Genomic DNA, 25,618 nt, shown 5'->3' with positions numbered 1-25,618 from the left:
ACTCGATCTTGTAGTTATTTAATTTGATAAGCATGTCGACGAAGTCGCGAATAGCATTCCCCCTTTGTATACAGTGTTTTCTCGATATATGTCCACAACACCAGTCTATCCAGGGACACATCGGCTAGGAGATACTATTCTTCGATACACTGTTGATCGTAAGAAAGGACAGCGAAGCTCGAGCGGCCTCGGTCGCCGAGGAGTGTAAACATGTCTATTCGATATATGTCCAAAACACGGGTCTGGCAGGGACAATTATCGGCTGGAAGATTTTAGTACTCTTTAATACACTGCTGAACATGGAAAAGGACAGCGAAGCTCGAGTGGCCTCGGTCGCCGACGTGTGTAAACATAATACGGGTTGGGTGTGTCGGTGTGATACCACTACTAATACAATAACAAACGTCTTTATCGTTCAAGTTTAACACTTTCATTGTTCATTGTACAAGTAAATATCATCGGAATTATATCACATTCGGTATCATTTTCATTAGAAAAATGCCAAGAATATGTTGGTGAAAGTCCTATAAAAAATAATGAAAAATAAAGAAGTTTTGTTATTAGATTAGTAGTGGTCTCTTAGTATCACACCGATGTTATGTTTACATTGTTCGGCGACCGAGGTCACTCGAGCTTCAGGGCCCTTCATAGGGTATATCCCGCGGCAGTGGGGACAGTTCTGGGACAATTATCGGCTAGATATTTGGGACATATATCGAGTAACGACTGTAATCCCAAACGAAACGACTGTAAAGAGTGTACTGTCTTTCGGATGCCATCGGGTAATGTGTGACGAAGGTGAGCCACGTTTGCTGTCGTTTAATCAACGTTTTTTGCCAAAATAAGAATTCAAATCGTTTCTTCGTTCATCTACAAACAGAAACAAATTTCAAAACGTAAAATACAAAACTGTGGAGACACTAGAAGTATTTACTTTGGTATTCTACTTCTTATAATTAGGTTAGAAAATGTTTGTTTTCGAGTACAGCGGGTGATCAAATTATTATGAAAAGATGGAAAATTTGCACAAAGACTCTTTTTAAGATTAGTGTATTATAATAGCGTGAAATATTATAGTATATTTCTAAATACATCGCTACTTATGGTAATAATTGAAATAAAGTATGCTCTCTTTTAAATCTTTTTGATGAGTGGTTACTATCTTTTTAATTGTCTTTCATCGGTTCACTCAAATTACTCGAAAGTGGAGTTGCCTCTTTATGGCAGCAGTATTTCACATTCACAAATAGTACCATACGCTATCGGAAGCATAACAATATTATATTCCGCAATGGTGTACTATCATAAGCACAATATTAATTCAATTCGTTATCAATAAACAGCGGACTTTATGAATTGATGACAAAAGTGAGTAAGTGTAATTTAAAACAGTGAAACATTAGAAGAATTTAAAAACATCCTGTTACATGATTTGCAATAGATTAAACATATTAAGAAAGAAAATAATTTTCTAATTCACTCCGGTTTGTTGCAATTCAGGTGTATAATTTTTATTTTGCATAAAGATCCGCTGTCTAGTTATCAAACTCCAAAATAAGCAGTAATTCCGGGGTAATAATTTGATCGCTCAACGTATTTACGATCTAATTACAGACTCGGTAATTCGCAAAATCGTCCGCGGTCTTTTCGCCGACTACCGAGTCAGCTTTCGAGAACGTGTCGGAAATCGAATCAGATAAGGCCGAAACACATGTCGACGCGCGCACGCAAGGAAAGAAGACTGGGGGATCCACTTGAAATCGGTCGATCGGGCGAAGCACGGATCGTAGATCAATCGAAGCTCGGTGCTTTTCAAAGCGGGGATCGTGTGTCGTAATTCGAAAGTAGTGACACAGTCGCTAATCGGACAGTCAAGGCGTCGTCGTCGTCGTCGTCTATTTCAAGTCCCGGGGCGCCTGATGGTTCGATGAGAATGTAGATCATTTCCCGGCTATACATACACGCGAAGGTGTTCCGTTTACCTTGTCGTTCAATGCGGACGATATCTCTCGGGTTTGGCAAGTGACGCGCGTCCCGAGACTCGTAACCGGTTCTCCAAACAAATCTAAATTGAACGAAGGCTAAGTAACTACAAGCTGTTTGCTTTCCTGTAGATCGAAAATGCGTCGGTGCCTTAAGATAAGACCTTTCGACTGCGCCGTCGTATAATATTGGACGAAGGATATTAAATATATTTAGCGCGTTTATAGACGCGACCGAGAACCAAACGAACAAATTCACCCGCGAAACTCTACGCGGATCGTGGAAGATTCCAGTAGACGGAGGAGCATCGTCTCGGCCTTTCATACCGTGTCTCAATCGCGTATTCATACAGATTCAACGTCGATATCATTTTCGTCCCCTTCGCTTTTGTGTACAGATTTTTCAGATTTTCCTCGCCCAAGCCGGGAAAAATACGCTAATCCAACGACAAAACTCTTTTGTGTTCGATTATTCTGTCGTGAAACTTTTATCCACGCATTCGTGACGCTTTCCCGATTAAAATGAGACCAAACACGGCACAATTCAACGCACATTGGGTTGTTTAATTCACGATTTAGTAGAACCTCGATTATCCGAACCGATATCTGAATTCTCCTTTATCAGAATGTCTACGTGTTTCGCATGTGAACACTTCAATCGAAAGCGATTCAGATTCATTCTACAAGTCGGAAAAGGCTGTTGATATCTGTTCTATTAGTTCGGATAACGGAGGTTCCACTGTATCGTGAATTAAACAAGCAAACATGATCAAAAATGTATCGTGCCTGGTATCATTTGAATCAGAAAAATGTCGCGATTACATTGACAGAAGCTTCTCGAAAAATCGTGAGAAACAAAATAGTTTTATCCTCTTCTACGATATAAGTGACATTTTTCCCCAGTTTTTACACACATATCGAGACATTACGTTGTAGAGATGTTTTATTAAAAAATTAAAATAGACGAAATACAATATGCAGTACACTGATTCCTCTTTTCGTATGTAATTACGTCAGTAATGAACGATTCGTGGTATTTCTTCGATATATTAGTGTTCCAAAAGAGGATACTTGAAATCATAATAAATAATAATTATTCACCTATGTAGCAAGTCAAAGGTAATAGGATTAAGGTGATCCAGTGTCGTCAGATCAAGACTTGTGTCCCCACTCTAATTTCCCCTTCCACCGCGCTATTCCCCCACGCTTCCGCCTGGTCACGTGACGCGTTCCGTCTCTATCGTGCACGTGTCACAATGTCACGTGACTAATCCCGTACTGGTAGAGAGGGGGTAACTTTTTCCCCTCAATTCGCGGTCCCTCCCCTCATCTGGCGACACTTTTTTTATTTTCCGTAAAAATACTCAGGTTAACGCAGGTATCTCGAAACGCAGAAACCAAGTGAAAATACAACGGTGTGCTTAAAAGAAAAGCTGAAAAATTTGGAGGAAAGTCTGAAACATTCTGTGCATGAGCATAAGACAGCGCAACGGACTGGTTGAATAATATTGTTGTTAATGTTGCTCAATACTCGGTCAACCGTGGAGCCCGGATCTCGATTTATCTGTGATTTCCGTTCAGTATGAAAATTCCGCGACCCTATTGTTTATTGCGGCTGCGAGCGGTCAGCACACGCGGCCGTTATCGATATTTTTTAGTTCAAAGCAAATGTCTGTGCGACGAGATTAACGGTCAAGATAAAGAGCGATACGGCATGAAATGTTGCACACAACGGATGTAACACAGCGTTTCTTTTTTTCCCCTCATTTTTTTGTTTTTTTGCCGTGCGTCCATTAATGTAGAAGATAATATACGACTTCGAAAACTGCATAGATAGACGCGATAGGAACGTCGCGCGTTCGTTCCGATCGATGTTTCCAATTAATCAACCTCTTTATTTATTCCTGCCACCGGATGTATATATATATATATTTTCGTTAGGATGTTGCCCGAAATGTAAGCGATATTTTAGCGACTTGATTCGGTGAATAATGGATTCGGACTTCCTGAATCGGTGAACGAGATCGACACGATGACGCCCGTATCAAACTTTTCAAGTTATTCGTGGACCGACGCGCGATTTTAAATAAACTAGAGAGATACGGATATACAGCGTGTCCCGTTTGAAATTCCCCAGGGAATATATCTCGAAAAATATGAATGAAAAACTGTTTTGGATAGAAGTTGTATGGTTTCGCAGGGGTCACGTTAAGCTGTTATTTATTCGACCTTCAGATAACCTTGCAGAAGCCTATGGAGGTCAACTTTGAATTTTTAAATTGGAACCCATATTATTTATTGTATATTATTGTCGCTGGCATCAAGGCGTTTTCGAAACACTACCAGAACGTAGTTTTTGACGAATTCTCAAATTTGACGGGCAATAAACGGGAATTTCAAATGGGACACCCAGTATGATCAGTCAAAAAGTCTCCTTGCATTCTTTAAAATGGAGTAACTTTGTTAGAGAAAGATGTAAGCTCGTGGAAAAGTTATGAGTATTATTTTTTCAATCTTAATTAAAGGCTCAGATCGAAATAAAATTTTTTTTTAGAAAATTTAAGACTTTCTTGATAAAAACTCAAGTCATTCGGTCCATGTTTAGAAAAGTTATTTAAAGAGTCTACGGAGCTTTTGTTGATCGTCTGCATTCTCCCGATCCGCCATTGTCCCTTCAATAATTCTGTTTCTGTCATTATCATTTCGTAAAGCTGATTGACAGTGCGTGGCTCATCCTCGGCCCTTATATGCACAATGGGATGTCGACAAACGGTTGAGAATATCGCGCACGCTGCTCTTTGGGATCGCGCTATCAGATCCAACGATGCGATCATAGGGAGGGAATATGATTCTGTTTGTTACATTACCATTATTGTACCGTTGAATTCATCTAACTTGTCATTTATGAATAATCTGTGCGGTGGCTAAATTACTCGGTAGATACGTGTTTGTAACAATTACAATTCAGTGGTGACGAAAGTCGTATCAGGAGCCATTGTTGCAAAATAAATTGCCGTAACAAAACAGTTCAGTGTAGTATACCCGGATATGCTATAATGGGTCAAATTTGCTCGAAATTCACTTCTAGCTGTGACAGTTGAATGCTCGATTAGCTCTTGATACAGTGTTTACTCTATATATGTCCCAAACAGCTAGCCGATAAAAGTCCCAGAACTATCCCCACTGCCGCGGGTGGTATACCTCGTGAGGGGTCATGAACCAAGCAAGAATAGTATCTCCTGGCCAATATATGTCACTGGATAGACCCGTGTTTTGGACATGTGTCGAGTAAACTCTGTATTGTGTTTGTTGAAATTGTGACTTAAAAAAGTATGCATTTAGAGTACTGTCGTGAAGCATAGTTTTCATATCATATTTTAAATGTCTGTGAATTTCATTGATTCGAGAAATAATTTTAAAACGTTATATAAGTATAATATCTGCATAATTAAAATATACTTGATACTCATGTATGTGTACAGAATGTCCCAGCTAGGCAGGATCATTTAAACATCTACCTTATTTACTGTTATATGAACAAACAACGGAAGGAATCATTCCTGAAGGTCATTGATTAACATGATCTCAAGGTCATTGCTTCTTTTCAATGAAACCATATACTTTTGTTTCGATATTCTTATAGGTCACGAAAAAGCGAATCCAACGGCTACAATTACTACACCGTTTCGATAAACTGGTCTTGAGATATTTGTATCTGAAAGATAAGATATTTCAGACACGAATATTTCGAGATTAAATTATCGAAATGAGCTATTATATTCGTTGAATTTGTCTTCTTACACTCTACAAGAATGTCTAAGAAAAAGTACAAGGCTTCATTAAAGAAAAGAAATCAATGACCTTGAAATCTTGTTAAAAGGCGACCTTTCGTGTAAATTTAAGCGTTACAAATTCAATGAAATTTAAACGAGCGCTGTCCCTTGCATAAGTTCTCCGAAAATCGGCTTGCGTAACTTGAATACAGTAGTGCACAGTTAAGTGTCCGCTCGTTTGCATACTTAAGCGCCGTTGCTCTCTCCCCCCCCCCCCCAAATTCAACAAGATGGGTCCTCGAACTGAGCTTCGAGCAAGTCGATTGAAACTTGATACGTTCTGGATATTATCTCACTTACACATGCATCCCCCCCCCCCTTCCTTCAATTGCTTCCGCAAAAGCTATCATCCCCACGTAAACCTTTAAGGACGGGTATCTAATTAGCACACATACTTGGTTAATATTTATTTATGTTATTATTACATTGCTCGAGGACCCCAGGTGATCGTCCTTGACTTTAATGTACTTTTGCATTGCGGTGGTGCGCATGTTTCTGATTACATTTGTGAAATATTAGGCATAGATATTTAAAAATATTCCAGATATAAACAGTTAAACGTTACGCACTGTGAGCATGAAATGACGGAGTTCCGATTCCAATGTAGTAAATCCTGGTTGTTTACAATTAAAAAATTTTTTTTTCATAGTTTCAGTTACTTTTGCAGTGTACATGATTCGGAATGGTCATCATCGTACATACATTTAAAACACAAAAAACGTCGGCGCCAAGAGTATTGTATGAATAATTGTTTCTTACACCTCCAGCTTTTTACTTCGCCAAAAAAAGCTGTTCGGTTCACGTTAAAAAATATTTCGCGGGTTGAAATTAATTAGAGGGCACTCCAGGCATAGTGATCATCCCGAATCATATGGTAAAAATAAGTAAAAAAAAAAAAGTAAAAAAGTAAATACATTAAATAAGTAAAGATATTGTGAACAACCATAATTTGACTAGATGATATTGCGCTTACTACGTAGTCTCGCAAACAATTAACTTCGCCAATACTGTTACACATCGAAATCGGAACTCTGCCATTTCATACTTACAGTCGGTGTCACCAGATGAGGGAAGCGAGCACGAATTGAGGGGAAAAAGTTACCCCCTCCCCCCTCTGCTAGTACCGGGTTAGTCACGTGATACTGTGACACAGATACGACAGAGACGGAACGCGTCACGTGACCGGGCCGTAGCGGAAGCGTGGGGGAATAGCGCGGTAGAAGGGGAAATTAGAGTGGGGGAACAAGTCTTGATCTGGCGATTATGCTTACAGCGCGTATTAAAGGTGCGCAACGTTCAACTGTTTGTATCAGTAATGTCTTCAAGTATGTACATCTAATATTCGACATATATCATCAGGTGTAAAAGTACATAAAAATCGAAGAGGGCCACCTCTCGAGTCTTTCGGTCGTCAATTAGTTTGGTAAACGAGGAAAAGGTGGAAATGAGTCATATAAGCCCCGCCCTCTTATGTTTTAGATCTTGTATTGTCCTAAGCAATAAAATAGTAAAAATAAACGGCAATAAAACTATAGCACCGTTCATTGATGACGCCCGTCCTTAACACGTTAACTGCCATGCCAGTCATATATATGACTGACAGTGATTTTTTAATTGAATTTTATTATGATCTTTAGAATTCAAAAGTATTAACCCTTTGCACTCGAAGCTATTTTAAATCCAAAAGGAAACATTTCTTCCGACCCAGAATATTTCATTACTATATATTTGTTTTCATGTTATACATACGAAAATGGTGCAATTCACTCGTACAATACTGAAATGTTCAGTAATTTATTAAATACAAACAAATGTAATAATGCAAAAAATATTTTGAATAATGACATAGGAATTTTTAGTGGCGCCTTACAGTCACCATTCGAGTGCTATGGGTTAAAACAGCATCCCCCATAATACATTTAAAGTTTCTAGTTTCGCTTTCATTAATTAAATTACTCCGATTTTGTAAGAATCTCTGGGAATGATATTTGGCACTTAACGTGTTAAGAGGTTAACCCATTCGCATCATTAGCGTATATATACGCTCAATTTTCCTGGTCACTATCACCGAAGCCGTATGCGTACGCTCAACTTTGTTGGTCACTAACATTATTCGTTAGCTAAAAACTTAGAAACGGAGGGTGTTGTTGGAGATGAAAGCAACAATTCTGATTTGTTCTTATAATGCTGAAATACGAAGTTCTTTTACTTGTACTCATTTTTGTACTTAAATATAATTAAAAAAAAAAAAAAAAAGAAAAGAGTTTGGTGATAAAGGCCTTCTCACATTTCCTTATGATGCAAATGGGTTAAGCGTCCGCATTCGGGTCCCGACTGCGGACACTTAATCGCGCGCCACTGTACGCTCTCTCCCTCGCGATTGAAATTCTGTGAGAAAATGCGACGATCGAAATGTCTGAAATTTTGCAGTTTCTGGCTAGGCGTAGCCCCATAAGGAAGTTCACGATTGATTGGCGGGCAAGCCACCGAGCCACGCGGGGCCCGCGAAGCATGCTCGCTGCCCGCGCGCTCGAGACGCGAGACTAGCTTGCCGGCTAGCGATATCTGCCTTGCGGGGAGCAGAGCCTCTATCGTCGCTGGTAAACACGCCTGTTCGCCGCACGAGTCGCATTTTTTTCTCCCGATCTGTGTTCCAGTGCGTACAGCTTCCACGTGTCGAGCGAGGGCCAGATGCAGCCGGTGCCCTTCCCACCGGATGCGCTGATCGCGCAGGGGATACCGCGTCATGCGCGGCAAATTAATACCCTCAGTCACGGGGAGGTCGTGTGCGCCGTCACGATCTCGAATCCGACCAAGTACGTGTACACCGGCGGCAAAGGATGCGTCAAGGTCTGGGACATCGGACAGAGCGGCACAGGAAGCACCAAGTCCGTGTCGCAGCTCGACTGTCTGCAGCCCGATAACTATATCAGGTCAGTGGTTCTCCCTCTTTTTCGTTGATCGACGTTTTTTCAGATTTCCCAACTCGACGACACCAGTCTCACCGTAACTGTCGTATCGTCGACTCTGCCGAGCGACATTAATAGTAGAGGAGCTACATTATTTGATTTTTCTCTGGCGAACGTAGGACAGCGATTGAAAAAGAATGGGGGAATGAGGTTCGACGGTTCGACTCCCTGCCTCTCTTTCTTTCCGCTCGCCGTCCTCTTTCACGCTCGAAACTTTAATCGCTAATTACACGGGTAATTATGATCGTAACGATATCGCGTTTGGAGCCACTTCAATTTGAAAAACGAAGACGAATGTGATGGTAAAAGTTTCGTAAAAGACGATCCAAAATTAGAAAAGTTTCAATCTTTTGCTTCGCTTGCGTTGGTGTGAATCTGACAGATACACGACCCATCGTTGGCTCGGAGCTTGTTTATCGCTTCACTGGTTTCAAAGGGGTTCCCCCTAGTAGAGGGGATGAAATTTAGACAGTTACAGTGGAGACCGCGACAGTTACGGAGAGAATACTGTACAGGGGCCATTCGGTGTAAACTTAGTAAGTACGAAGAGAGTTAATCGAGATACTCTCAGAATGATAATCAATAAATAATGAATAAATGCAACTTTGCAGGTTTTATGCATCTAAATACGGTTTTTGTTAAATTTTAGATGTTATTAACACGGGGTATCTTAGTATTTTATAATCATTTCCTAAGCTCAGTAAAAGTGCTATCGTTCATTACATGTTTAGCAACAGTGAAAACTGCGATATGATAATCGTTCATGGATTTATGTATCCTTAAACATATCTCAAGCCGTGATCACGAATAAATTTTTAATATAAAAGGCTTGCTTAAATTTAATTACTTTTCTATAATTTCGATCTTATTAACTAAATTACATTCGATTTTATGAGACTTTTTGTAGAAATCGGCAGTTAACGTTTTCATTGAGGTAATAAATATTGAAAGAAAGTTGTTCCAGGATACATACACGGGACCGCTTGATTAGCAATTTGTCAGTGTACGGAACATTACGAGTTCGTTCAGCAGGTAGCTTATTAATAAAGTGAAATTTGATCCGTTATGGAATTTTGAAAAATCGGAAGCCCATACTGGTTTACTATAGTCTTTTTTGATATATGATGAATCAGTCTCCGGTATTGTTGGAAAAATATACAGGAGTATTGCAGTTAACCTAGTTTAAAAATTAATTGGAATTTATTTACATATATACTTTTGGGGGAAATATACAGGAGTTTGCAGTTAATCTAGTTTAAAAATGAATTTGAATTAATTTATATATATATATATATTTTGGGGGAAATATACAGGAGTTTGCAGTTAATCTAGTTTTAAAATTAATTGGAATTAATTTATATATACGTATTAATTTTTATATTGATATATGTACATTTTTCCAAAAGTGAAGAAATGTAAAATGTAAAGTGTTGTTTCTAAACAATAGTAATGGAAGTTACCAGCGCAGGAACAGAATGAAACGTGGCTCCGAACCGATCGATTCTCTATATTTATATTGCAATGGAAACAAAATCACGGGCTTGATTCCTTATTATAAGGAAAGGGGCTAATTAGCAAACTTTTCAGCCGTCAGTGCTCGTATATTATTCATTTGCGATAACGACAGTGCCCGTCTGTGCGATGGTAACTCAATTTGCAGTACGACGGTTCTCTCATTACTCAATTTAACGCTAGCGAGACGAGTGTTTACTCGTGATACACCTGTGCATGAAGTCCCCTCATCCACTCTTCCACATGGAATAGTGCATTACGCTCTTATACCTACAAGGAGATAAACGTGGCATTAAGTTAAATCTTTTCGAACTAGTGGTACGGATAATCCTACAAAATGTTTACAAAGTAACCTCGTTACGAAACAGGTTTTCGTTTCGAACAGCTGCCTCGTTCGTCCAAAGTTCGCACAATCTTGCTTTGGGTTAGATACGAGTAACTGAAATTCATAATTAGACGGCGGATATTTTTATAAAAATACTGTACTTGACAGTTGCGAAACGGGAGTAAAATAGAAATTAAAAATGATACAAGGGAAAATGGAATTTTAACCTTTTAACCGGGTGACTTTTCAATTACGAATACCGTTGAACACTCAGCGAAGGACAAGTATCATTGAGAGAACGAAAATTTTACTATAGTTAATGTAAGTACAACATAGTTTGTACCAATTGTGGATAGTCTGGCGTATTTAAGTGAAGAAATAAGAATTTATAAGACTAAAAAAATAATTTAAGTGAAAGAGTTATTCGTTCAATTAGAAAAAAGAAATAAATACTTATTGTTAGCATCTGAATGGTAACAACAAGTACGCATGACGAGTTAACTCGTCATCCCCAGTTAAAAGGTTGAAAAGTATTATCTTTTGTCCATGTGCATAAAAATCTGAACCGACGAAAGAACAGAGAAAAAGGGGAATAAAATCTCGCAGAAAATTAGTGTCGTGAACTCTATTTGATGTACAGTCTCTACTCGATAAATGTCCCAAATATCTAGCTTATATTTGTCGCAGAACAATTCTGTAGAACAATCTTTTTAAAGAATTAAAAAATACTCTTTTGTTACCTTCAACTCGCTGATATTTCAAAGAAATAAAACGAATTTCTATGTACAGAACAAGTTCCAGAACTGTTCCCACTGTCGCGGGGTATTCTTTATTTTTCATTATTCTATTATGGGACTTTCGACAACATATTCGTGGCATTTTTCTAATGAACATGGTACCAAATACGATATTAATAAATAAACGGAATTAATGAGATTAACAGAAAATTAGTGTAGAGATCCGAATGATATCGTGTTTGGTATCATTTTAATCAGAAAACTGCCACAAATATATTGGTGAAAGTCTGATGAAAAAATAATTAATAATAAGTTTTGATTGAAAGAATAGTATCTTCCAACCGATAATTGTCCCTGGCCGAACCCGTGTTTTGGACAATAATCGAGTAGACACTGTACGCGGTCGACATTAATGTAATAGCTGACGACCCGTACGCGCAAGCATCGTCGATGGAAACCGCACGGTCGTAGGTAACATAAATAAAACGGCGTGCACGCGATTTGAAATATTACGAAGAAGCAATGAATTGCAAATTGAATTTCCCGCACCGCAAGGGATTACGCGATATTTTCGAGTCGACAGTATTCACAACGTTTTTGCCAATTTCCTTTTATTTTCGAAAGCGCAAGGGCGAAACGGTTATGAGCAGAAAGCGTGCGGCCACGCGTGAAACCATCGCGATCGCGCTCGTCGAGTATTTCGGTATTCCCGGCGTGGCGTGGAACGTTGAAAAATCACGTGGAAGTGTCGGTGATAGAATAAACGGGATGTTCGGCATTTTTACGATGCATTTGCGAGCGTTGCACGTTTCACCGTCGCGGGACGGAATAATATCGGTCTCGTATGACTGTTAATGCCCGCCGATACGGCCGGTAATTGAACCTCCAGCAGGTTTTTTGAACACCGGTGTCCAGTCCACCGGCAAATTCAATACATTCCCCCCCCCCCCTCTCTCTCTCTCTCCCTTCACCCCGGTAATGCACGCTTCCCCACATTAAAAGGTACTTTATGATCCATCCATCAGTCACAGTTGCTAATCACGGGGCCAGCGCGAGCGTGCACGACCTAGCCACGGACGGATGCGCAAAAATAATTATCATTTTTATAACCGGTGAAACCGTGCGAGCGGACCTCTCGATTTTATGACGCGTCGTTGCATGTTAAACGAGACTCTCGCGAAACTCTTTATTTATCTCTGTTCTCTAACACGGGGGAACCTCGGCTACTTAAATGCCCTCGCTCTCGAGCGGCTGTGTTTCCGCACGAACAATATTTTCGTTTTCCTTTTCGATATTTCTCCGATACGTTCCGCCAGTTAAGGTACAATGAAAATGTACAGTCGGTCGGAAAAAGTCTCCATACACCCGTTAAAATTACGCAACTTTTTTCAAAGCGGACCGCAGTGGATTTTCCGAAGAATTAGCTTACCAAATAATGTGCAAAGAAAATTTCAAGACAATCGTGACTGACAGGAATTGCGACAAAACAAAATAATAGTACATGTTGATTTTACAATCTTCTTATCCGAGTCTGTAATGAAAATTGGAAAAATACGTTTTGCAGATCTGTGTCAATCACAGTTTTTACTCTGTATATGTCCCAAATGCCTAGGCGATAAACGTTCCAGAACTATCCCCACTGCCGTATACCTCGTGAGGGGCAATGAACCGAGGTCTCTAGAACCTCGATGTCCTTTTCTACCGATCGTTTCTCCTGACCGATATATGTCCCTGGCTAGACCCGTGTTTTGGACAGATATCGAGTAAACACTGTGTACAGGGTGGTCCTTTTAAGCAAGACTACCTAAAAATCTCTTCTAGTTATTGTAATTTGAGCATTTTTTGTATATACTGTAAATGTCATCAAGAGAGATATAACATAGATGCATTTTATATATACATACACAAATGACAATTGTTGTTTTTATACTTTTGTTCAACCGTAGTGATTCATTTTTACATCTATAACTGTTTTGTTACATATCATAAAAATTCAAGGATTTGTATTTATACGAGAGATTATATACAATATACAGGATGTGTATGTACAGTGTACATTTTAAATAGAGTTGAATTAGTTATTTGACCTTGGGATGACCTTGGAGAAGCCTATGATGGTATTTTAGATTTTTAAATTCGAACACATTTTTTATTGTGTATTTTCGCAACACTGCTTACTATGTATTTTTCGAGATATTTACCCTGGGAATTGAAAATCATTTTGTCTTGGACTGTATGCAGAAAGCGCTTTTAGAGCATACCGGTCAGCAAAGAAGAGAAGAGTTTTTATTTTACTTTTCGTGTATGTTAATATTTACTTTTCCAATGTGTTCTAATAGAAGGAAAACGGAAGATCATTTCAAGCTCAGATCATTTCATACCTAATGCAGAAGCGTGCGCTAAGACCTCGCAATTAGGACACAAAAGGAAGAAAACTTCCCTAGAATTTATGAAGAAGGCAGTTTCAACGGCGACGCGGTCATTAAGTTTTGAGCAAAAAGGACACGAGTTTTTATGCCACTTTTACGTGTTTGTTGAACTCGTTCCTAAGATACCTCGCGTGATACCAGGATGCAAAAACACAGCGCACAGTAGCCTCGGGTTAATTAACGTTACGTGGACAACCGAGTTGGCGGGAGTCTCTTCAACAATGCTTCTAGCTTTTATGAAAATATCGCCAATTCGCTCCGGATTTTCATTCTTTCATCACGTGTCCCGTCAATTTACTTTTCCAGGAATACATTTTTTACAACCATTTTACATTCTGAAAATTTCATCGAAACTGGCCAAATGGTTTGTAAGCTTTACACGATCGAAGGTGCTGAAAATTGCAATTTTTCACGATTTTCGGCAGACAACTTTCACCACCTTTGATCGTGATAACCTATAAACTAATTAACCCATTTCGATGAAATTTTCAGAATATAAAAAAAGTCGTACAAAGGAATTTTATTTTTTTTTTCGCGATCTCGTCAACCTGCTGTAGTGATGCTTCTAGCTTAGACAAAATGTGGAAATAATGGAAACCAGTGCAACATGCAAATTGTAGTTCCTCACATATTGCGTAGGAAGTTAATTTACGTGAAACCGAAGGATTTTAGACATAAGGTTTTATCCTTTGTATAGAGAATGATGAGCTGCATCGAAAAGCGCGTAGAAACATATATTTTAAAAAATTCAAGGTGACCTTGAAATCGCCGAAACTCTTTTACCTACAAAAAAAAAACTGTTACTACCATACTGTAGTGGCGTTCATACTGAAACGCTCTGATCGATAAAGTTATTTCATATTTCCAAGAACAGCGGTGATAATGAAGTGTTAAGAGCCAAGACTCCGTAGATTCCCGATAAGGTAGAGTGACCAGGTTACCGACAAAAATAGGCGGAAAATGGTTTTACATTGCCTCAACTTTTCATCCTCGTATGAGAATATTTTTCGCTGGGATAGGGCTCGTTCGAAAGAGGGGGGTTCGATCTAGCGCCCGCTGGTCACGAGCTGACGAGATTATGCAGATATTTAGTAATATAAGCGTTAGAACTAGGCCAAAAATTGACGATGTGCATGCCGTGGAATCCAAGCATTTTTACGCCATTGGATGAGTTTTCTGGATGAAATCGAGAGTAGCGCGCGCTAGAAAATATCTCCAGCTACAAATTGAGCTATATTTTGTTTTGATTCTCCGCGAAATAAATCCAAAAGCACGAAGCGCGTCTTTCTAGCGTCAGAATTCATAATATCGATAATACAGAGCAAAAAATGTGACAAGTTTAGTCACAGACTTAAGACCCGTCGGATTAAGACCAAGACGGATAATTAAGTCAGTGACTGAAAGCTGTGAACGAAAATTATACAGCAGTTACCGACCTTCTGGCTCTGCAAAAGTCACGTGACTACCCTTGTCTCTTAACACATTATCTACCGGTGATTATTCCATAATTGTTGAAAGTCTACGGTCCATGGCTGAGGATGTTTTAAAAGAATCCTTTAACATTAACAGCAACAGCAACAACTCACCCTCATTAAAAGAATCTAATAATCTCCTTCAGGATTACTGGATAAAAAAAAAGATTTTTAAGCTTCCATTTGGAACATCACAATTATTGAGAAGCCTATTAATAGGCTTCCGGTAGATGAAGTGTTAATATTTACTGAACCACCCTGTATGATCCCGTGAAGGGTCTCCGCGTGTAGGAAAAATTTGTGTGATCCGGACTGTAACGAAGAAAAGAAAATCGAGACAGACGTAATCAAGACAGTTCCATAAGAGTTTTCGCATTGGTATGTCCAGGTCGGTGAAGCTGCTACCGGACGGCAGGACCCTGATAGTCGGCGGCGAGGCTAGTCGGCTGAGCATCTGGGATCTGGCCAGTCCGACGCCGAGGATCAAGGCCGAGCTAATCTCTTCCGCCCCCGCCTGCTACGCGCTGGCCATCTCGCCGGACTCGAAGGTCTGCTTCAGCTGTTGCAGCGACGGCCACATCGCCGTCTGGGATCTTCAGAATCAGTCGCTGGTCAGGCAATTCCAAGGTCATACGGACGGCGCGTCCTGCATCGACATCTCCGCGGACGGGTCCAAACTCTGGACCGGTGGACTCGACAACACCGTTCGCTCGTGGGACCTCCGGGAAGGCAGACAGCTTCAGCAACACGACTTCACCTCGCAGATATTCTCCCTCGGCTACTGTCCCACAGGGGAGTGGCTCGCGGTCGGCATGGAGAACTCGAATGTCGAGGTGCTGCACGCCACCAAGCCGGACAAGTATCAGCTCCACTTGCACGAGTCCTGCGTCCTCTCGCTCAGATTCGCGTCCTGCGGCAAATGGTTCGTCTCCACCGGCAAGGACAACCTGCTGAACGCGTGGCGCACGCCCTACGGAGCCTCGATATTCCAGGTAAGAGACATTTCCGATCCCGCAACTATTTCGAAAGCTACTCAGAGCAAATTACAGCGAATTCTCTGTATACGTCGCCGAGGCATTGCCGCTGAATGTCGCGGAATTATCCCCACTACCGCGGGGTATATCCCGTGAAGGGCCAAGGGTTAGAACAATTTAAATTCTTTAAATGTTTCTGAAAAATAGTTTTTAGATGGTTCCTTTAAATGTTTCATAAAATCTGCGGTCCGGTTGGAACTTTGAATAACCACAGGTGTGAAATCAATTTGATTTTTCTGTACGCAAATACGAAATCACGGTCGTCAAACGTAAGTGACGGCTGGTAGCGAACGTGTAAATTTTGAACATTTACGCGTGCTACGTGTCAGGCCGTAAATATTGGCAGAAGAGATGTTTGCACTTTGCATCACATTTTTTTTTTACCTCGGAACAGCACGAGACAGTTAAACTTTCGAAAGTTCGTAGACAATATTTTTTCCAGATAATTTAACAGTTTCTTAAACGTTTCTTAAACGTACTGATATTTTTACTCGTTGCGATATTTATGCAAGCTAATACTATACAGTGTAGGTTAAGCGACCCAATTACTGTGTCTATATTATTTATATTTATTTTTCAAACGTAACGAATATTAAGAAACAGATATGAAATCTTTTTCGTTGAAATCAGTTAATATATATGTTCTACACCTCTTTTAAATATTCATTATATTTGAAAAATAAGTATAATTAATGTAAGCACAGCAATTGATACACCCACAGTAATTGGTTCCCTTACCCTTCATACGGGGTGTCCCAAAAATATGGTATTTCCTTGAAATGGGGAATTCTTAAGGTCATTCGAAAAAACTTTTTCCTTTGAGAAAATGTTCTCCGCGGCTTCGTTACGGAGTTATTAACAAAAAACACGGACCAATCAGGACGCGGCAACAGAGGACGACTTCCGGCTCGGCCAATGCCAACGCCACGCTCAGCGGGACCTGTCGCCATGTTGGAGTCCGTCCACTTTTGTCGCGCCGTGATTGGTCCGTGTTTTTCGTTAATAACTGCTTCTCGAAGCCGCGGAGAATATTTTCGCAAAGGAAAAAGTTACTTCAAATGATCTCAGAAATCACCCACTTCAAGGCAGTGCAACAATTCTGAAACACCCTGTATAATCTGATATTTTAAACATGTATACCAGTATTAAATATAGGTCAGAGTTGGATTTTAACTATTCTGGCATCGGATATCGGTTTCTTACTGATTCAGGAAATAGACAAATTCGATGAAACATTGAAACATTTACACCGGAAATTCAATTTTCTTATATTAAGCATTTCGAAAGATTACTAGTAAAAACCGTATTGGATCTTCTTATGCCGGGGTCATAGTGACCCGTAACAGTGGGGATAAGCTCGTCAATGTATACAATTTTATTCTTCTATAAGACGACGCTTTTTATTTCAAAATAAGAAAATCGCCATCCCCTCTTAGTCCTCTTCATCCGAAATACGAGGGCAGCCGGTCCCAAGCCATCGTCTTGTATCGGAATAAAACTGTACACTGTTTGCTCGATATCTGTCAAAAACACGGGTCTAGCCACGGACATATATCGGCCAGGAGATACTATTCTTTGATCCACGCGACCTTACACTCCTCGGCGTCCGAGGTCTCTCGAAAAAACATTTTGAATTATTTCATACCAATGTGAAGCTACTTTTCGCACCGAAATTGTCGGATTTTCTTCAAAATGTAAGAGGACTTCTAACTTTTTATCTTCAGAAATAAGACATTTCCGATTATGATACTTATTTTGGAAAGACCCTGTTTCCTTCAAACGCTTGGCACACAAAACAAACTGATTTTCATTTGGTTGCACTTTGTCCGGATATTCGTCTAGGTATTTCAATTACTTCGTCTTTTATTTCCATTGCACTGGTAATAAACGCGCACCATATTCAATCTAATTGAAATCTAATCGGTTTCGGAAGTGATACTGAAATTGTCTCGTCACAGTAGAACCTAGAAGTAAACACTCTGATAGTGAATGACAACATCATCTGATTCGTATGAATAAGGAATACTTGTAAACACATTGCTATGAAATATACAAAATGTTTCTTCCATTTCTGACCTTGCACGATCTCGAAGGTCACGGTGCAGTATACGGATGAATTCGTCTAGACACGCGCTTTCACGTGATGTGAAAAATATGCAGCATTCCATTTAAAAAATTGAAGGTCACCTTCGTATCTAACAAAATAGTATAGACACAAAAGAATTAGATACGGCATTGTGTTGCGTATAAAAAGCAGTACTACTTTTTCCTCTTTCATTTCTTGAACACCCTGTATATAGTTACCAACGTATCAGTGAAATATCAGGCATATCATATCTAGGCATAGGCGTAGAACTCGCGGGAGCTCTAAATTTTTAATTTTTTGTTATGACAATTTAAACCACCTAATAATAGAGTGCAAAAAATATGAGAATGAAAGGAAAAATGCTAAGTTGCCTAGATCCTTACCCATTCTGTTAAGTTCTAAGGAGTATATCGCCGGTCTTGCCAAGTATATCAAGGATACAAATATGTATAATATATTGTAAGAAAATGTACCGTGTTGCCAATGACCTTTGATGTTGAAGCAACATTAAATAATTAAATTATATATATATATATATATATATAATTACAATGTCGGGTCGCAGCAGATCTTTCACGCAAATCGTTGTGTCTTCTATTGTTCTCAGTCGAAGGAGTCGTCGTCGGTGCTCAGCTGCGACATATCCGCGGACGACAGGTACATCGTGACTGGTTCCGGTGATAAGAAGGCGACCGTCTACGAGGTGATGTACTGAACGCGCGATCGCAACCGCGACCGGAAGACGGACTGATTCGCTCGGGAGGGCTCTCCGCAGCGTGTACATAGTTCTTATACAACATTATGAGAGACGTTTGTTGCCGTTGTTCTTGTTATTGTTGTTGTTGTTACTCTTGGCGAGGCAATGATCGACGCGAGAACGAGCCGAACGAGCTGAGCGGGGAGGGCAGAGAGAGAGAGAGAGGGGAGGGGTAAAAGAACAGGAAGCGTCGATTCGAGGGGAGTCGCTCGATCTCGATCGTTGTTAATCCGACGAAATCGTGACGTAACCGTGTTTTACCGACGACGAGGGAAATTGCACCTGTTTTTCTTTCCTGTCCGAATTGATCTCTTAATGCCGGGACCGATCGAGTTCTCTCTCCCCCCGAGATCAATATTTTTCACCGGCAGTCCGGGAAATCAGTTTCGTTCCGCTCGTTGCGCGCATAAATCTCCTCCGGCGGCGAGACCGCGTGTTAATTAGAATAAACGCTGGCATTCGTAATAGCGTTTCTACCCCCACCCCCACCCCCTCACACACACACAGACACACACTCTGTCCCCCCCCATCCCCCTTGTACATTTTGTATATACGTATACATATTATATGTATATATAAATATTATATTACAGTCTTTAAGCATACCGTCATATTTTTCTACGTCCCCTAAAAGTGAGACGAAAGGCGAGCTAATGAAATGAATTGTGTAAATATTGTCAGACTTAGAAGACATAAGAGAATCGAAGATGAGAGAAGATTAAATAAAAAGTGATACTCGAGATTACGTTCGTTTTTTGATTCGTCCTCGTATCCGGAAACCACGACCTAATTCCACCTGTGCACACACCTTCGACATTTTCTTCGATTTGTCTCGTCTTGTCTCCTGCGGAAGGATCGTCCCCGACGAAGGTAAGACATTTTATTTATTATTACTAGACTCCGGATCGTTATGCAAATTAAATAGTTTGCGCATCAATCGCAAGACACAGGAGTTAAATACACGTTTGTATTTTTCACTAATAATTTAAATGTACGGAAGATTATGCATGATTACTCTTAAAGTCTTCTAATCTTCTCGCTGTTTTAAATCGCACCTACTCACTTTCAGACGCATAAAATCCCGAGTCCAATTATTATCTATAATTATATAATACCTTTTTCCCCTCGATTCGTGCCCCCTCCCCTCATCTGGCGACACTGCCACAAGTTGTGGTGGAGACTTCAGGCTTCAAAACGAGTTCAGATTTATGGTTGTACTATCTGCTTTTACAAAATTATCATAACTTAAATATCGATCATTTTTCGAGAATCGGACATATAGTTTTTAATTACTTTTTGAATCCACTGTGATTTTGTTTGTATAGAATTCTCATGTATAGAAATGACAGTTATCTGTGTATGTAGATTGTAGACTTTTATGCAAAAGAAATATTGTCTATGTTAATTGTAAGAAACCGAAAACAAATGTAAATGTATTTTAATAATGTTAATAAGTTGAGAATAGCGTAATGGTTTTCTTAAGTTCTGCTAATATCTTCTCAGTTTTGTCGTAAATCCATAAAATTCTCAGTCTACATATATGAGTCGCAAATCAAATTTAATTATATTCGTTGTTTAAATGCACTCATTAGAGTGTTTCGAGTGTTTATTTCGAAAGAGGATAACAAATTTTATAGCCAAATTAAATCACGGAATTTCCATCGCTGCAATTCAAGCATTATTGTAAATGTTTCAATTGAAATTCTTCAATCACAATGTACCGCTTTGCTTCTCAACTTTAGTGATTTGTTAAATTTTGATTGATTTTCCAATTCGAATGGCAACGTTCCGAATTTTTAACATTGAATATGCTTTATGAAGTCTCTAGGTTAAACGTAACCGTTTTAATTGTTTATATTGTGCGATCGATGTTTTTTTTTTATTTCAATGGTGAATTTCAAATGAGCGAAATTCCAATTTGAGAAACGGGATTTTAAAAAGTAGTGATCGCTGAAATTTTACATACGGAATATGTAATTTTTGGAATAAAAATTGTCCACTTTAAACGCAAATCGTGGAATTACAATATTCTAAAATTTCAAGTTTCAAATTTAAATATTGCATAAACTTTTCATTTAAAATACAATAAAACCGTGACGAAAAATTACAGATCAACTTTCGAGAGGTCATTGGAAAGGGGAAATTGCCTTTTGAAAAGTCACGTTGAAACGAATGCGGAACGAAATTTTTTAAACTCTGCAGAATCGTTTGAACTTTGAAAATTTCAAAGGAAACAGAGCAACTTCAGTTTCTCATTCGGTTTTGCGAGAAAAAGAACATTTCGAAAAAGCTGAGTTCAGGGACGTGTAAATAAAAAATTTACTGTTTAAAACGAGAATACTTTCAGCGTACAAGAGCATAACCCTTGGACTCCTTCTAGGCCTGCGCCGGAGTCATTTCTGACCCAGCCCTATATGTCTCTACAGTTTTCTTTCGATATAAGGCGATGGCTCGAGATCGGCTTTCGGCGTATTTCGGATGAAGAATTTTCCTATTCCTTATTTCAAAATAAATAATTATCCCTACGGGTCACGAGAGACTCCGGCATACCATACAGAGGGCTTAAAGATCAACCATTTTTCAAAATGAACGTGGGCAGTATACAAGCTGATCCACGTAATTGTTTCAGGTTATAACTGGGTTTCCAATTATAGCAAAAGGTCAAAGGAGAAAGATGAATGTAGTTCGAAGAATACTGCAGCCGTAGGATCATATTTTCTGTAGAAGTGCAATAGTGCGTTCAACAATTGCATTATTCTTTTAATGGAAATGCATATATTTGTTTACATAGTTGAGTTTCTATTTGAGGTACAATGGTCAAAAGATTATTAGAATTAGCGAGTTTTATTTTTTCTTATCACGGCGCACTTCACTAAAAAATCTGAAAAAATTTATAGACAGTACTCACACCTATACAGTGACACGGTAAAAATATAAATGACGTCGCTATTAAACTTCGATGCTAAATCTACATTTTTCCGACTTTTTTTAGGTTTTTGATTTTTCACGGCTAGTATCTTCAACGTAAAAATCCGAACTATTTGCAGTATATGTGTCTGGGTATTTGACATCTGGTAGATTTTTTTTTTTAGAATTTTCGCTTGAATTTCATCCCTTAAAATTTTCTACAAAGTGTTTTTTCTCGGTAGCCTATCGAATAGCTGTTTAATTTGATCCAAGGGCATTTTTGATCATCCTGCAGGATTATTTAGCGCGTTAATACTCTTCGGAGCCGCTGCAATTCGATTCGTCGTAACGTTTACGGTGGCCGGCCAGCGCGTCGTAGGATAAATATTGGTCTGAGAGAGTTCAAGGCGTCGCGACGCTCGTTTTCGTGCAACTCGTCTCGCCACTTTTTTTTTTACCTGTCCCCCCCCCCCCTGGTAAGCTGTTTCGGCGCGCTGGCATTTGCTCGACACCGTCATCGCGTTCGCCGCAATTTGTTTCCGGTGGGAATCGCGTGCGTCGCGGCGCCCGACACGTATTCCGCGGCTTTTTGTTTTTTTCTTTTTTTTTTTATTGTCGGAACGGTGTCGTGATTTTCGTGACACGATCCCCCCAGCGTCGGGACTAAATATTGTCGACCCCGTATCTTTTTCCCACCGACGCGGTGCCGCGCGTCGCTCTGTCGCTGGACGTTGACACGTTTATGGGACGCCGGCAGCCAACACGAGCGGGGTGACGCCCTTGTTTTATAGTTTTGGCGACGGCCGCGTTCGAACTTTGCGGCGCGAAATGCTCACCGCTGTTCATCGGTTTTTATGTTACAACACCGCCGCGCGCCCGAATAATATTTGCCCGCGGTCTTCTTTTTCCGCCGGCGAGCGCCACTAAACTTTTGCGCACCGTCTCGTCGAAACACACCACCCCTAGAATTAACCCTCCGCGGGCGAAATTTCGCTCTTCAATCTCCGTCTTTCCAATTTTGATTTTTTTTTTCCATCGACGTTTTAAACATTTGACGTAATAACAATAGTAATAATTGGACTTATTTTGTATGAACCTTTCTTTGGGTTCGAGGTGGTAATCACGTTAAGTATACCGGACCCCCCAGAGAGGGGTGGACCAGGTTATGTGGGACTCCTTCTCGCTAAGTGTGTACAATACCGAGTACAGTGATTTCTCTATATATGTCGCCGAGGCCTGGATGATAAACGTCCCGGAATTATCCCCTCTACAGCGGGGTGTACCCTTGGGGGGGTCATAAAGCTCGAGAGGCCTCGGTAAACATAACACGGCTCGGTTTATCTCCTGTACGATACATAACGCTGGCAAGACCCGTGTTGTTGACATATATCGAGAATTCACGTCGCCGCGGTGCCCCTCTCCCACTGTTAGGCCGAAAGATGGACATCCGGGCCCACGCCCAAGATGCCCGACGAAAAGTCTTCGAAAAGTAGCCGATGCACCAACCGGCGCCGCTTAGTTTACATGAACCTAACCAGTGCTATCTTAACCTTTCACTTCTTCAATTCGTCACTAGACTGCGGACTTTTGTGCGAAATAGAAATATTCCATTTGAATTGCAAGGAACTGGAGTGAACTTTATTTTTCTTCTTAATGTGTTCGATAGATTGAAAATAGTATGACAACACTTTTCAATTCTCCTAATGTTTGTACTGTTTTAGATTGCAGCTACTTGTTTTTTACATAACTCCATAAAATCCGCTACTCATCACTCTTCTTTCCATTTTTTGTTTCTTACATTTATTGTCTAAGTATAATTCCTGTAATATAATATAGTAGAATACAATGTAAACGTCTATAGTAAAGAGTCATCAAACAAGAGCTATACGCAGTGTCGCCAGATGAAGGGAGGGGGCATGATTCGAGGGGAAAAAGGTACCCTCTCTCTCTGCCAGTACCGGAGTATGCACGACAGAGACGCGTCACGTGACCGGGCCGGAAGTGTGGGGGAATAGCGCGGTAGAAGGGGAAATTAGAGTAGGGGTACAAGTCTTGATCTGACGAGGCTGGCTATACGTGTTTAGATTGAAATAAAAATATATCGATATAAGATACCAATAATCGTATATGCCATTACGTTTGAATAATAATATCATTTAAATGACCGCCCCTGAATTTCTTTAAAAAAAATCGATCCTTGAACACCAATTTTTGAGCCACTTTTTCGCAGAAATCTATGGCACAATAACACGATTAATGTTGGTTTTGAAATTGTCAAGTGTTGTCGGCTTATTGGAATAAACCAACGATTTAATAGAGAAAGTGTAATCTAGAGGTGTCAATAATTAATTAATCTAGAGGCTTTGTAAGAAATTACATGTGATCACCAATATTTTCTCTCAACAATAGAACAGATTCGTTATTTTTTAACAACTTCTACAGGCCGCGCGACTGTATGTTTTTCCATGATAAAAATGGGAACTGATGCTCGACTCGTTTGTAAAATCTGAAAAAACGAGAAAGAAACATTCGAGCAAGTAAGATTTTAGAGGCTAAAAAATTTCGAGTTTTTATATGCTTTACTATTTTATATATTTCTTAGGCATTTCCCATAATTTGACTATAAAAGTACTTTCGCTCGCTCGCTACTAATCTTCATCTTTATATACACTTAGCAATGTGACACAGACTGCGGATCTTTATGCAAGATGAAAACCTTCTGCATCGATTTTGGGAAACAAGAGTTAAAAAAAATTCATTTCATTATTCAATAGTTTTTTTTTCACATCGCAAACAGGGTAATAATATTCTTAGATTTTAAAAATCTTTTATCGTTTTATATTTCACCCAGCCAATTTATGCATAAATGCATAAACATCATAATTATCACTATATGAAATATGTGAAATTCAGAAAATTCTTATGGTGCCCCCTTTTCCTGATGCCCTAAGCACGCGCCTTATTTTCTTACTAGTAGACTGTGGATTTTATTTTATAACAAAAATCGATTAATACAATTTGAAGCAGTACTAGAAAGATTTAAGGACATCAGTGGATTGGTTTTAGCATAAACAGAATAATTAACACTTTGACTGCCAAACTAGAAACCTAAAAAATTCCATAAAATCAGTGTTATTTAATGAAATAAAAATTGAAAAAAATTAAATGTATGATATAGAGTAGTCCTCCAACTTTCTTGCATTTTACAGATCCTAATAAAACTTGGTACAATGACAAATTAACGTAAAAATTCATTTCAAAACCTGGACAAATAATTCCGCCATCCGTGTATGGGTGTCACGGTAGTCAACGTGTTAACACTTTGACTGTCGAACTAGAAACCTGAAAAATTCCATAAAATCAAAGTAAGTTATTTAATGAGATAAAAATTGGAAAAGATTAAATGTATGATATTGAGTAGTCCTCCAACTTTCTTACATTTTACTGATCCTAATCAACTTTGGTACGATGAATATATTAACATAAAAATTCATTTTAAAATCTGTACAAATAAATCTGTCACCCACATACGGGTGACATGGCAGTTGACGTGTTAGAAGAGGAAATAATTTTTT

General features: G+C 39.4%; 1 protein-coding gene across 3 annotated transcripts in view; it reads left to right on the top strand.

Annotated features, from left to right (window-relative positions):
- Positions 1 to 19,872, top strand: part of LOC143353976 (protein groucho) — a 124,365-nt gene extending 104,493 nt beyond the window's left edge. For all 3 annotated transcript variants that reach the window (XM_076787614.1, XM_076787613.1, XM_076787610.1), the window contains 3 exons: positions 8,473 to 8,748; positions 15,648 to 16,251; positions 18,987 to 19,872. In XM_076787614.1, the coding sequence (XP_076643729.1) occupies positions 8,473 to 8,748; positions 15,648 to 16,251; positions 18,987 to 19,094 (988 nt within the window). In that variant the 3' untranslated portion in view covers positions 19,095 to 19,872. The remainder of the gene's footprint in view (positions 1 to 8,472; positions 8,749 to 15,647; positions 16,252 to 18,986) is intronic.
- Positions 19,873 to 25,618: the final 5,746 nt, after the last annotated feature.

The sequence above is a fragment of the Halictus rubicundus genome, chromosome 5, assembly GCF_050948215.1.
Source record: "Halictus rubicundus isolate RS-2024b chromosome 5, iyHalRubi1_principal, whole genome shotgun sequence".
Taxonomy (NCBI): Eukaryota; Metazoa; Arthropoda; class Insecta; order Hymenoptera; family Halictidae; genus Halictus; species Halictus rubicundus.
This window is presented reverse-complemented; position numbering and strand designations above follow the sequence as displayed.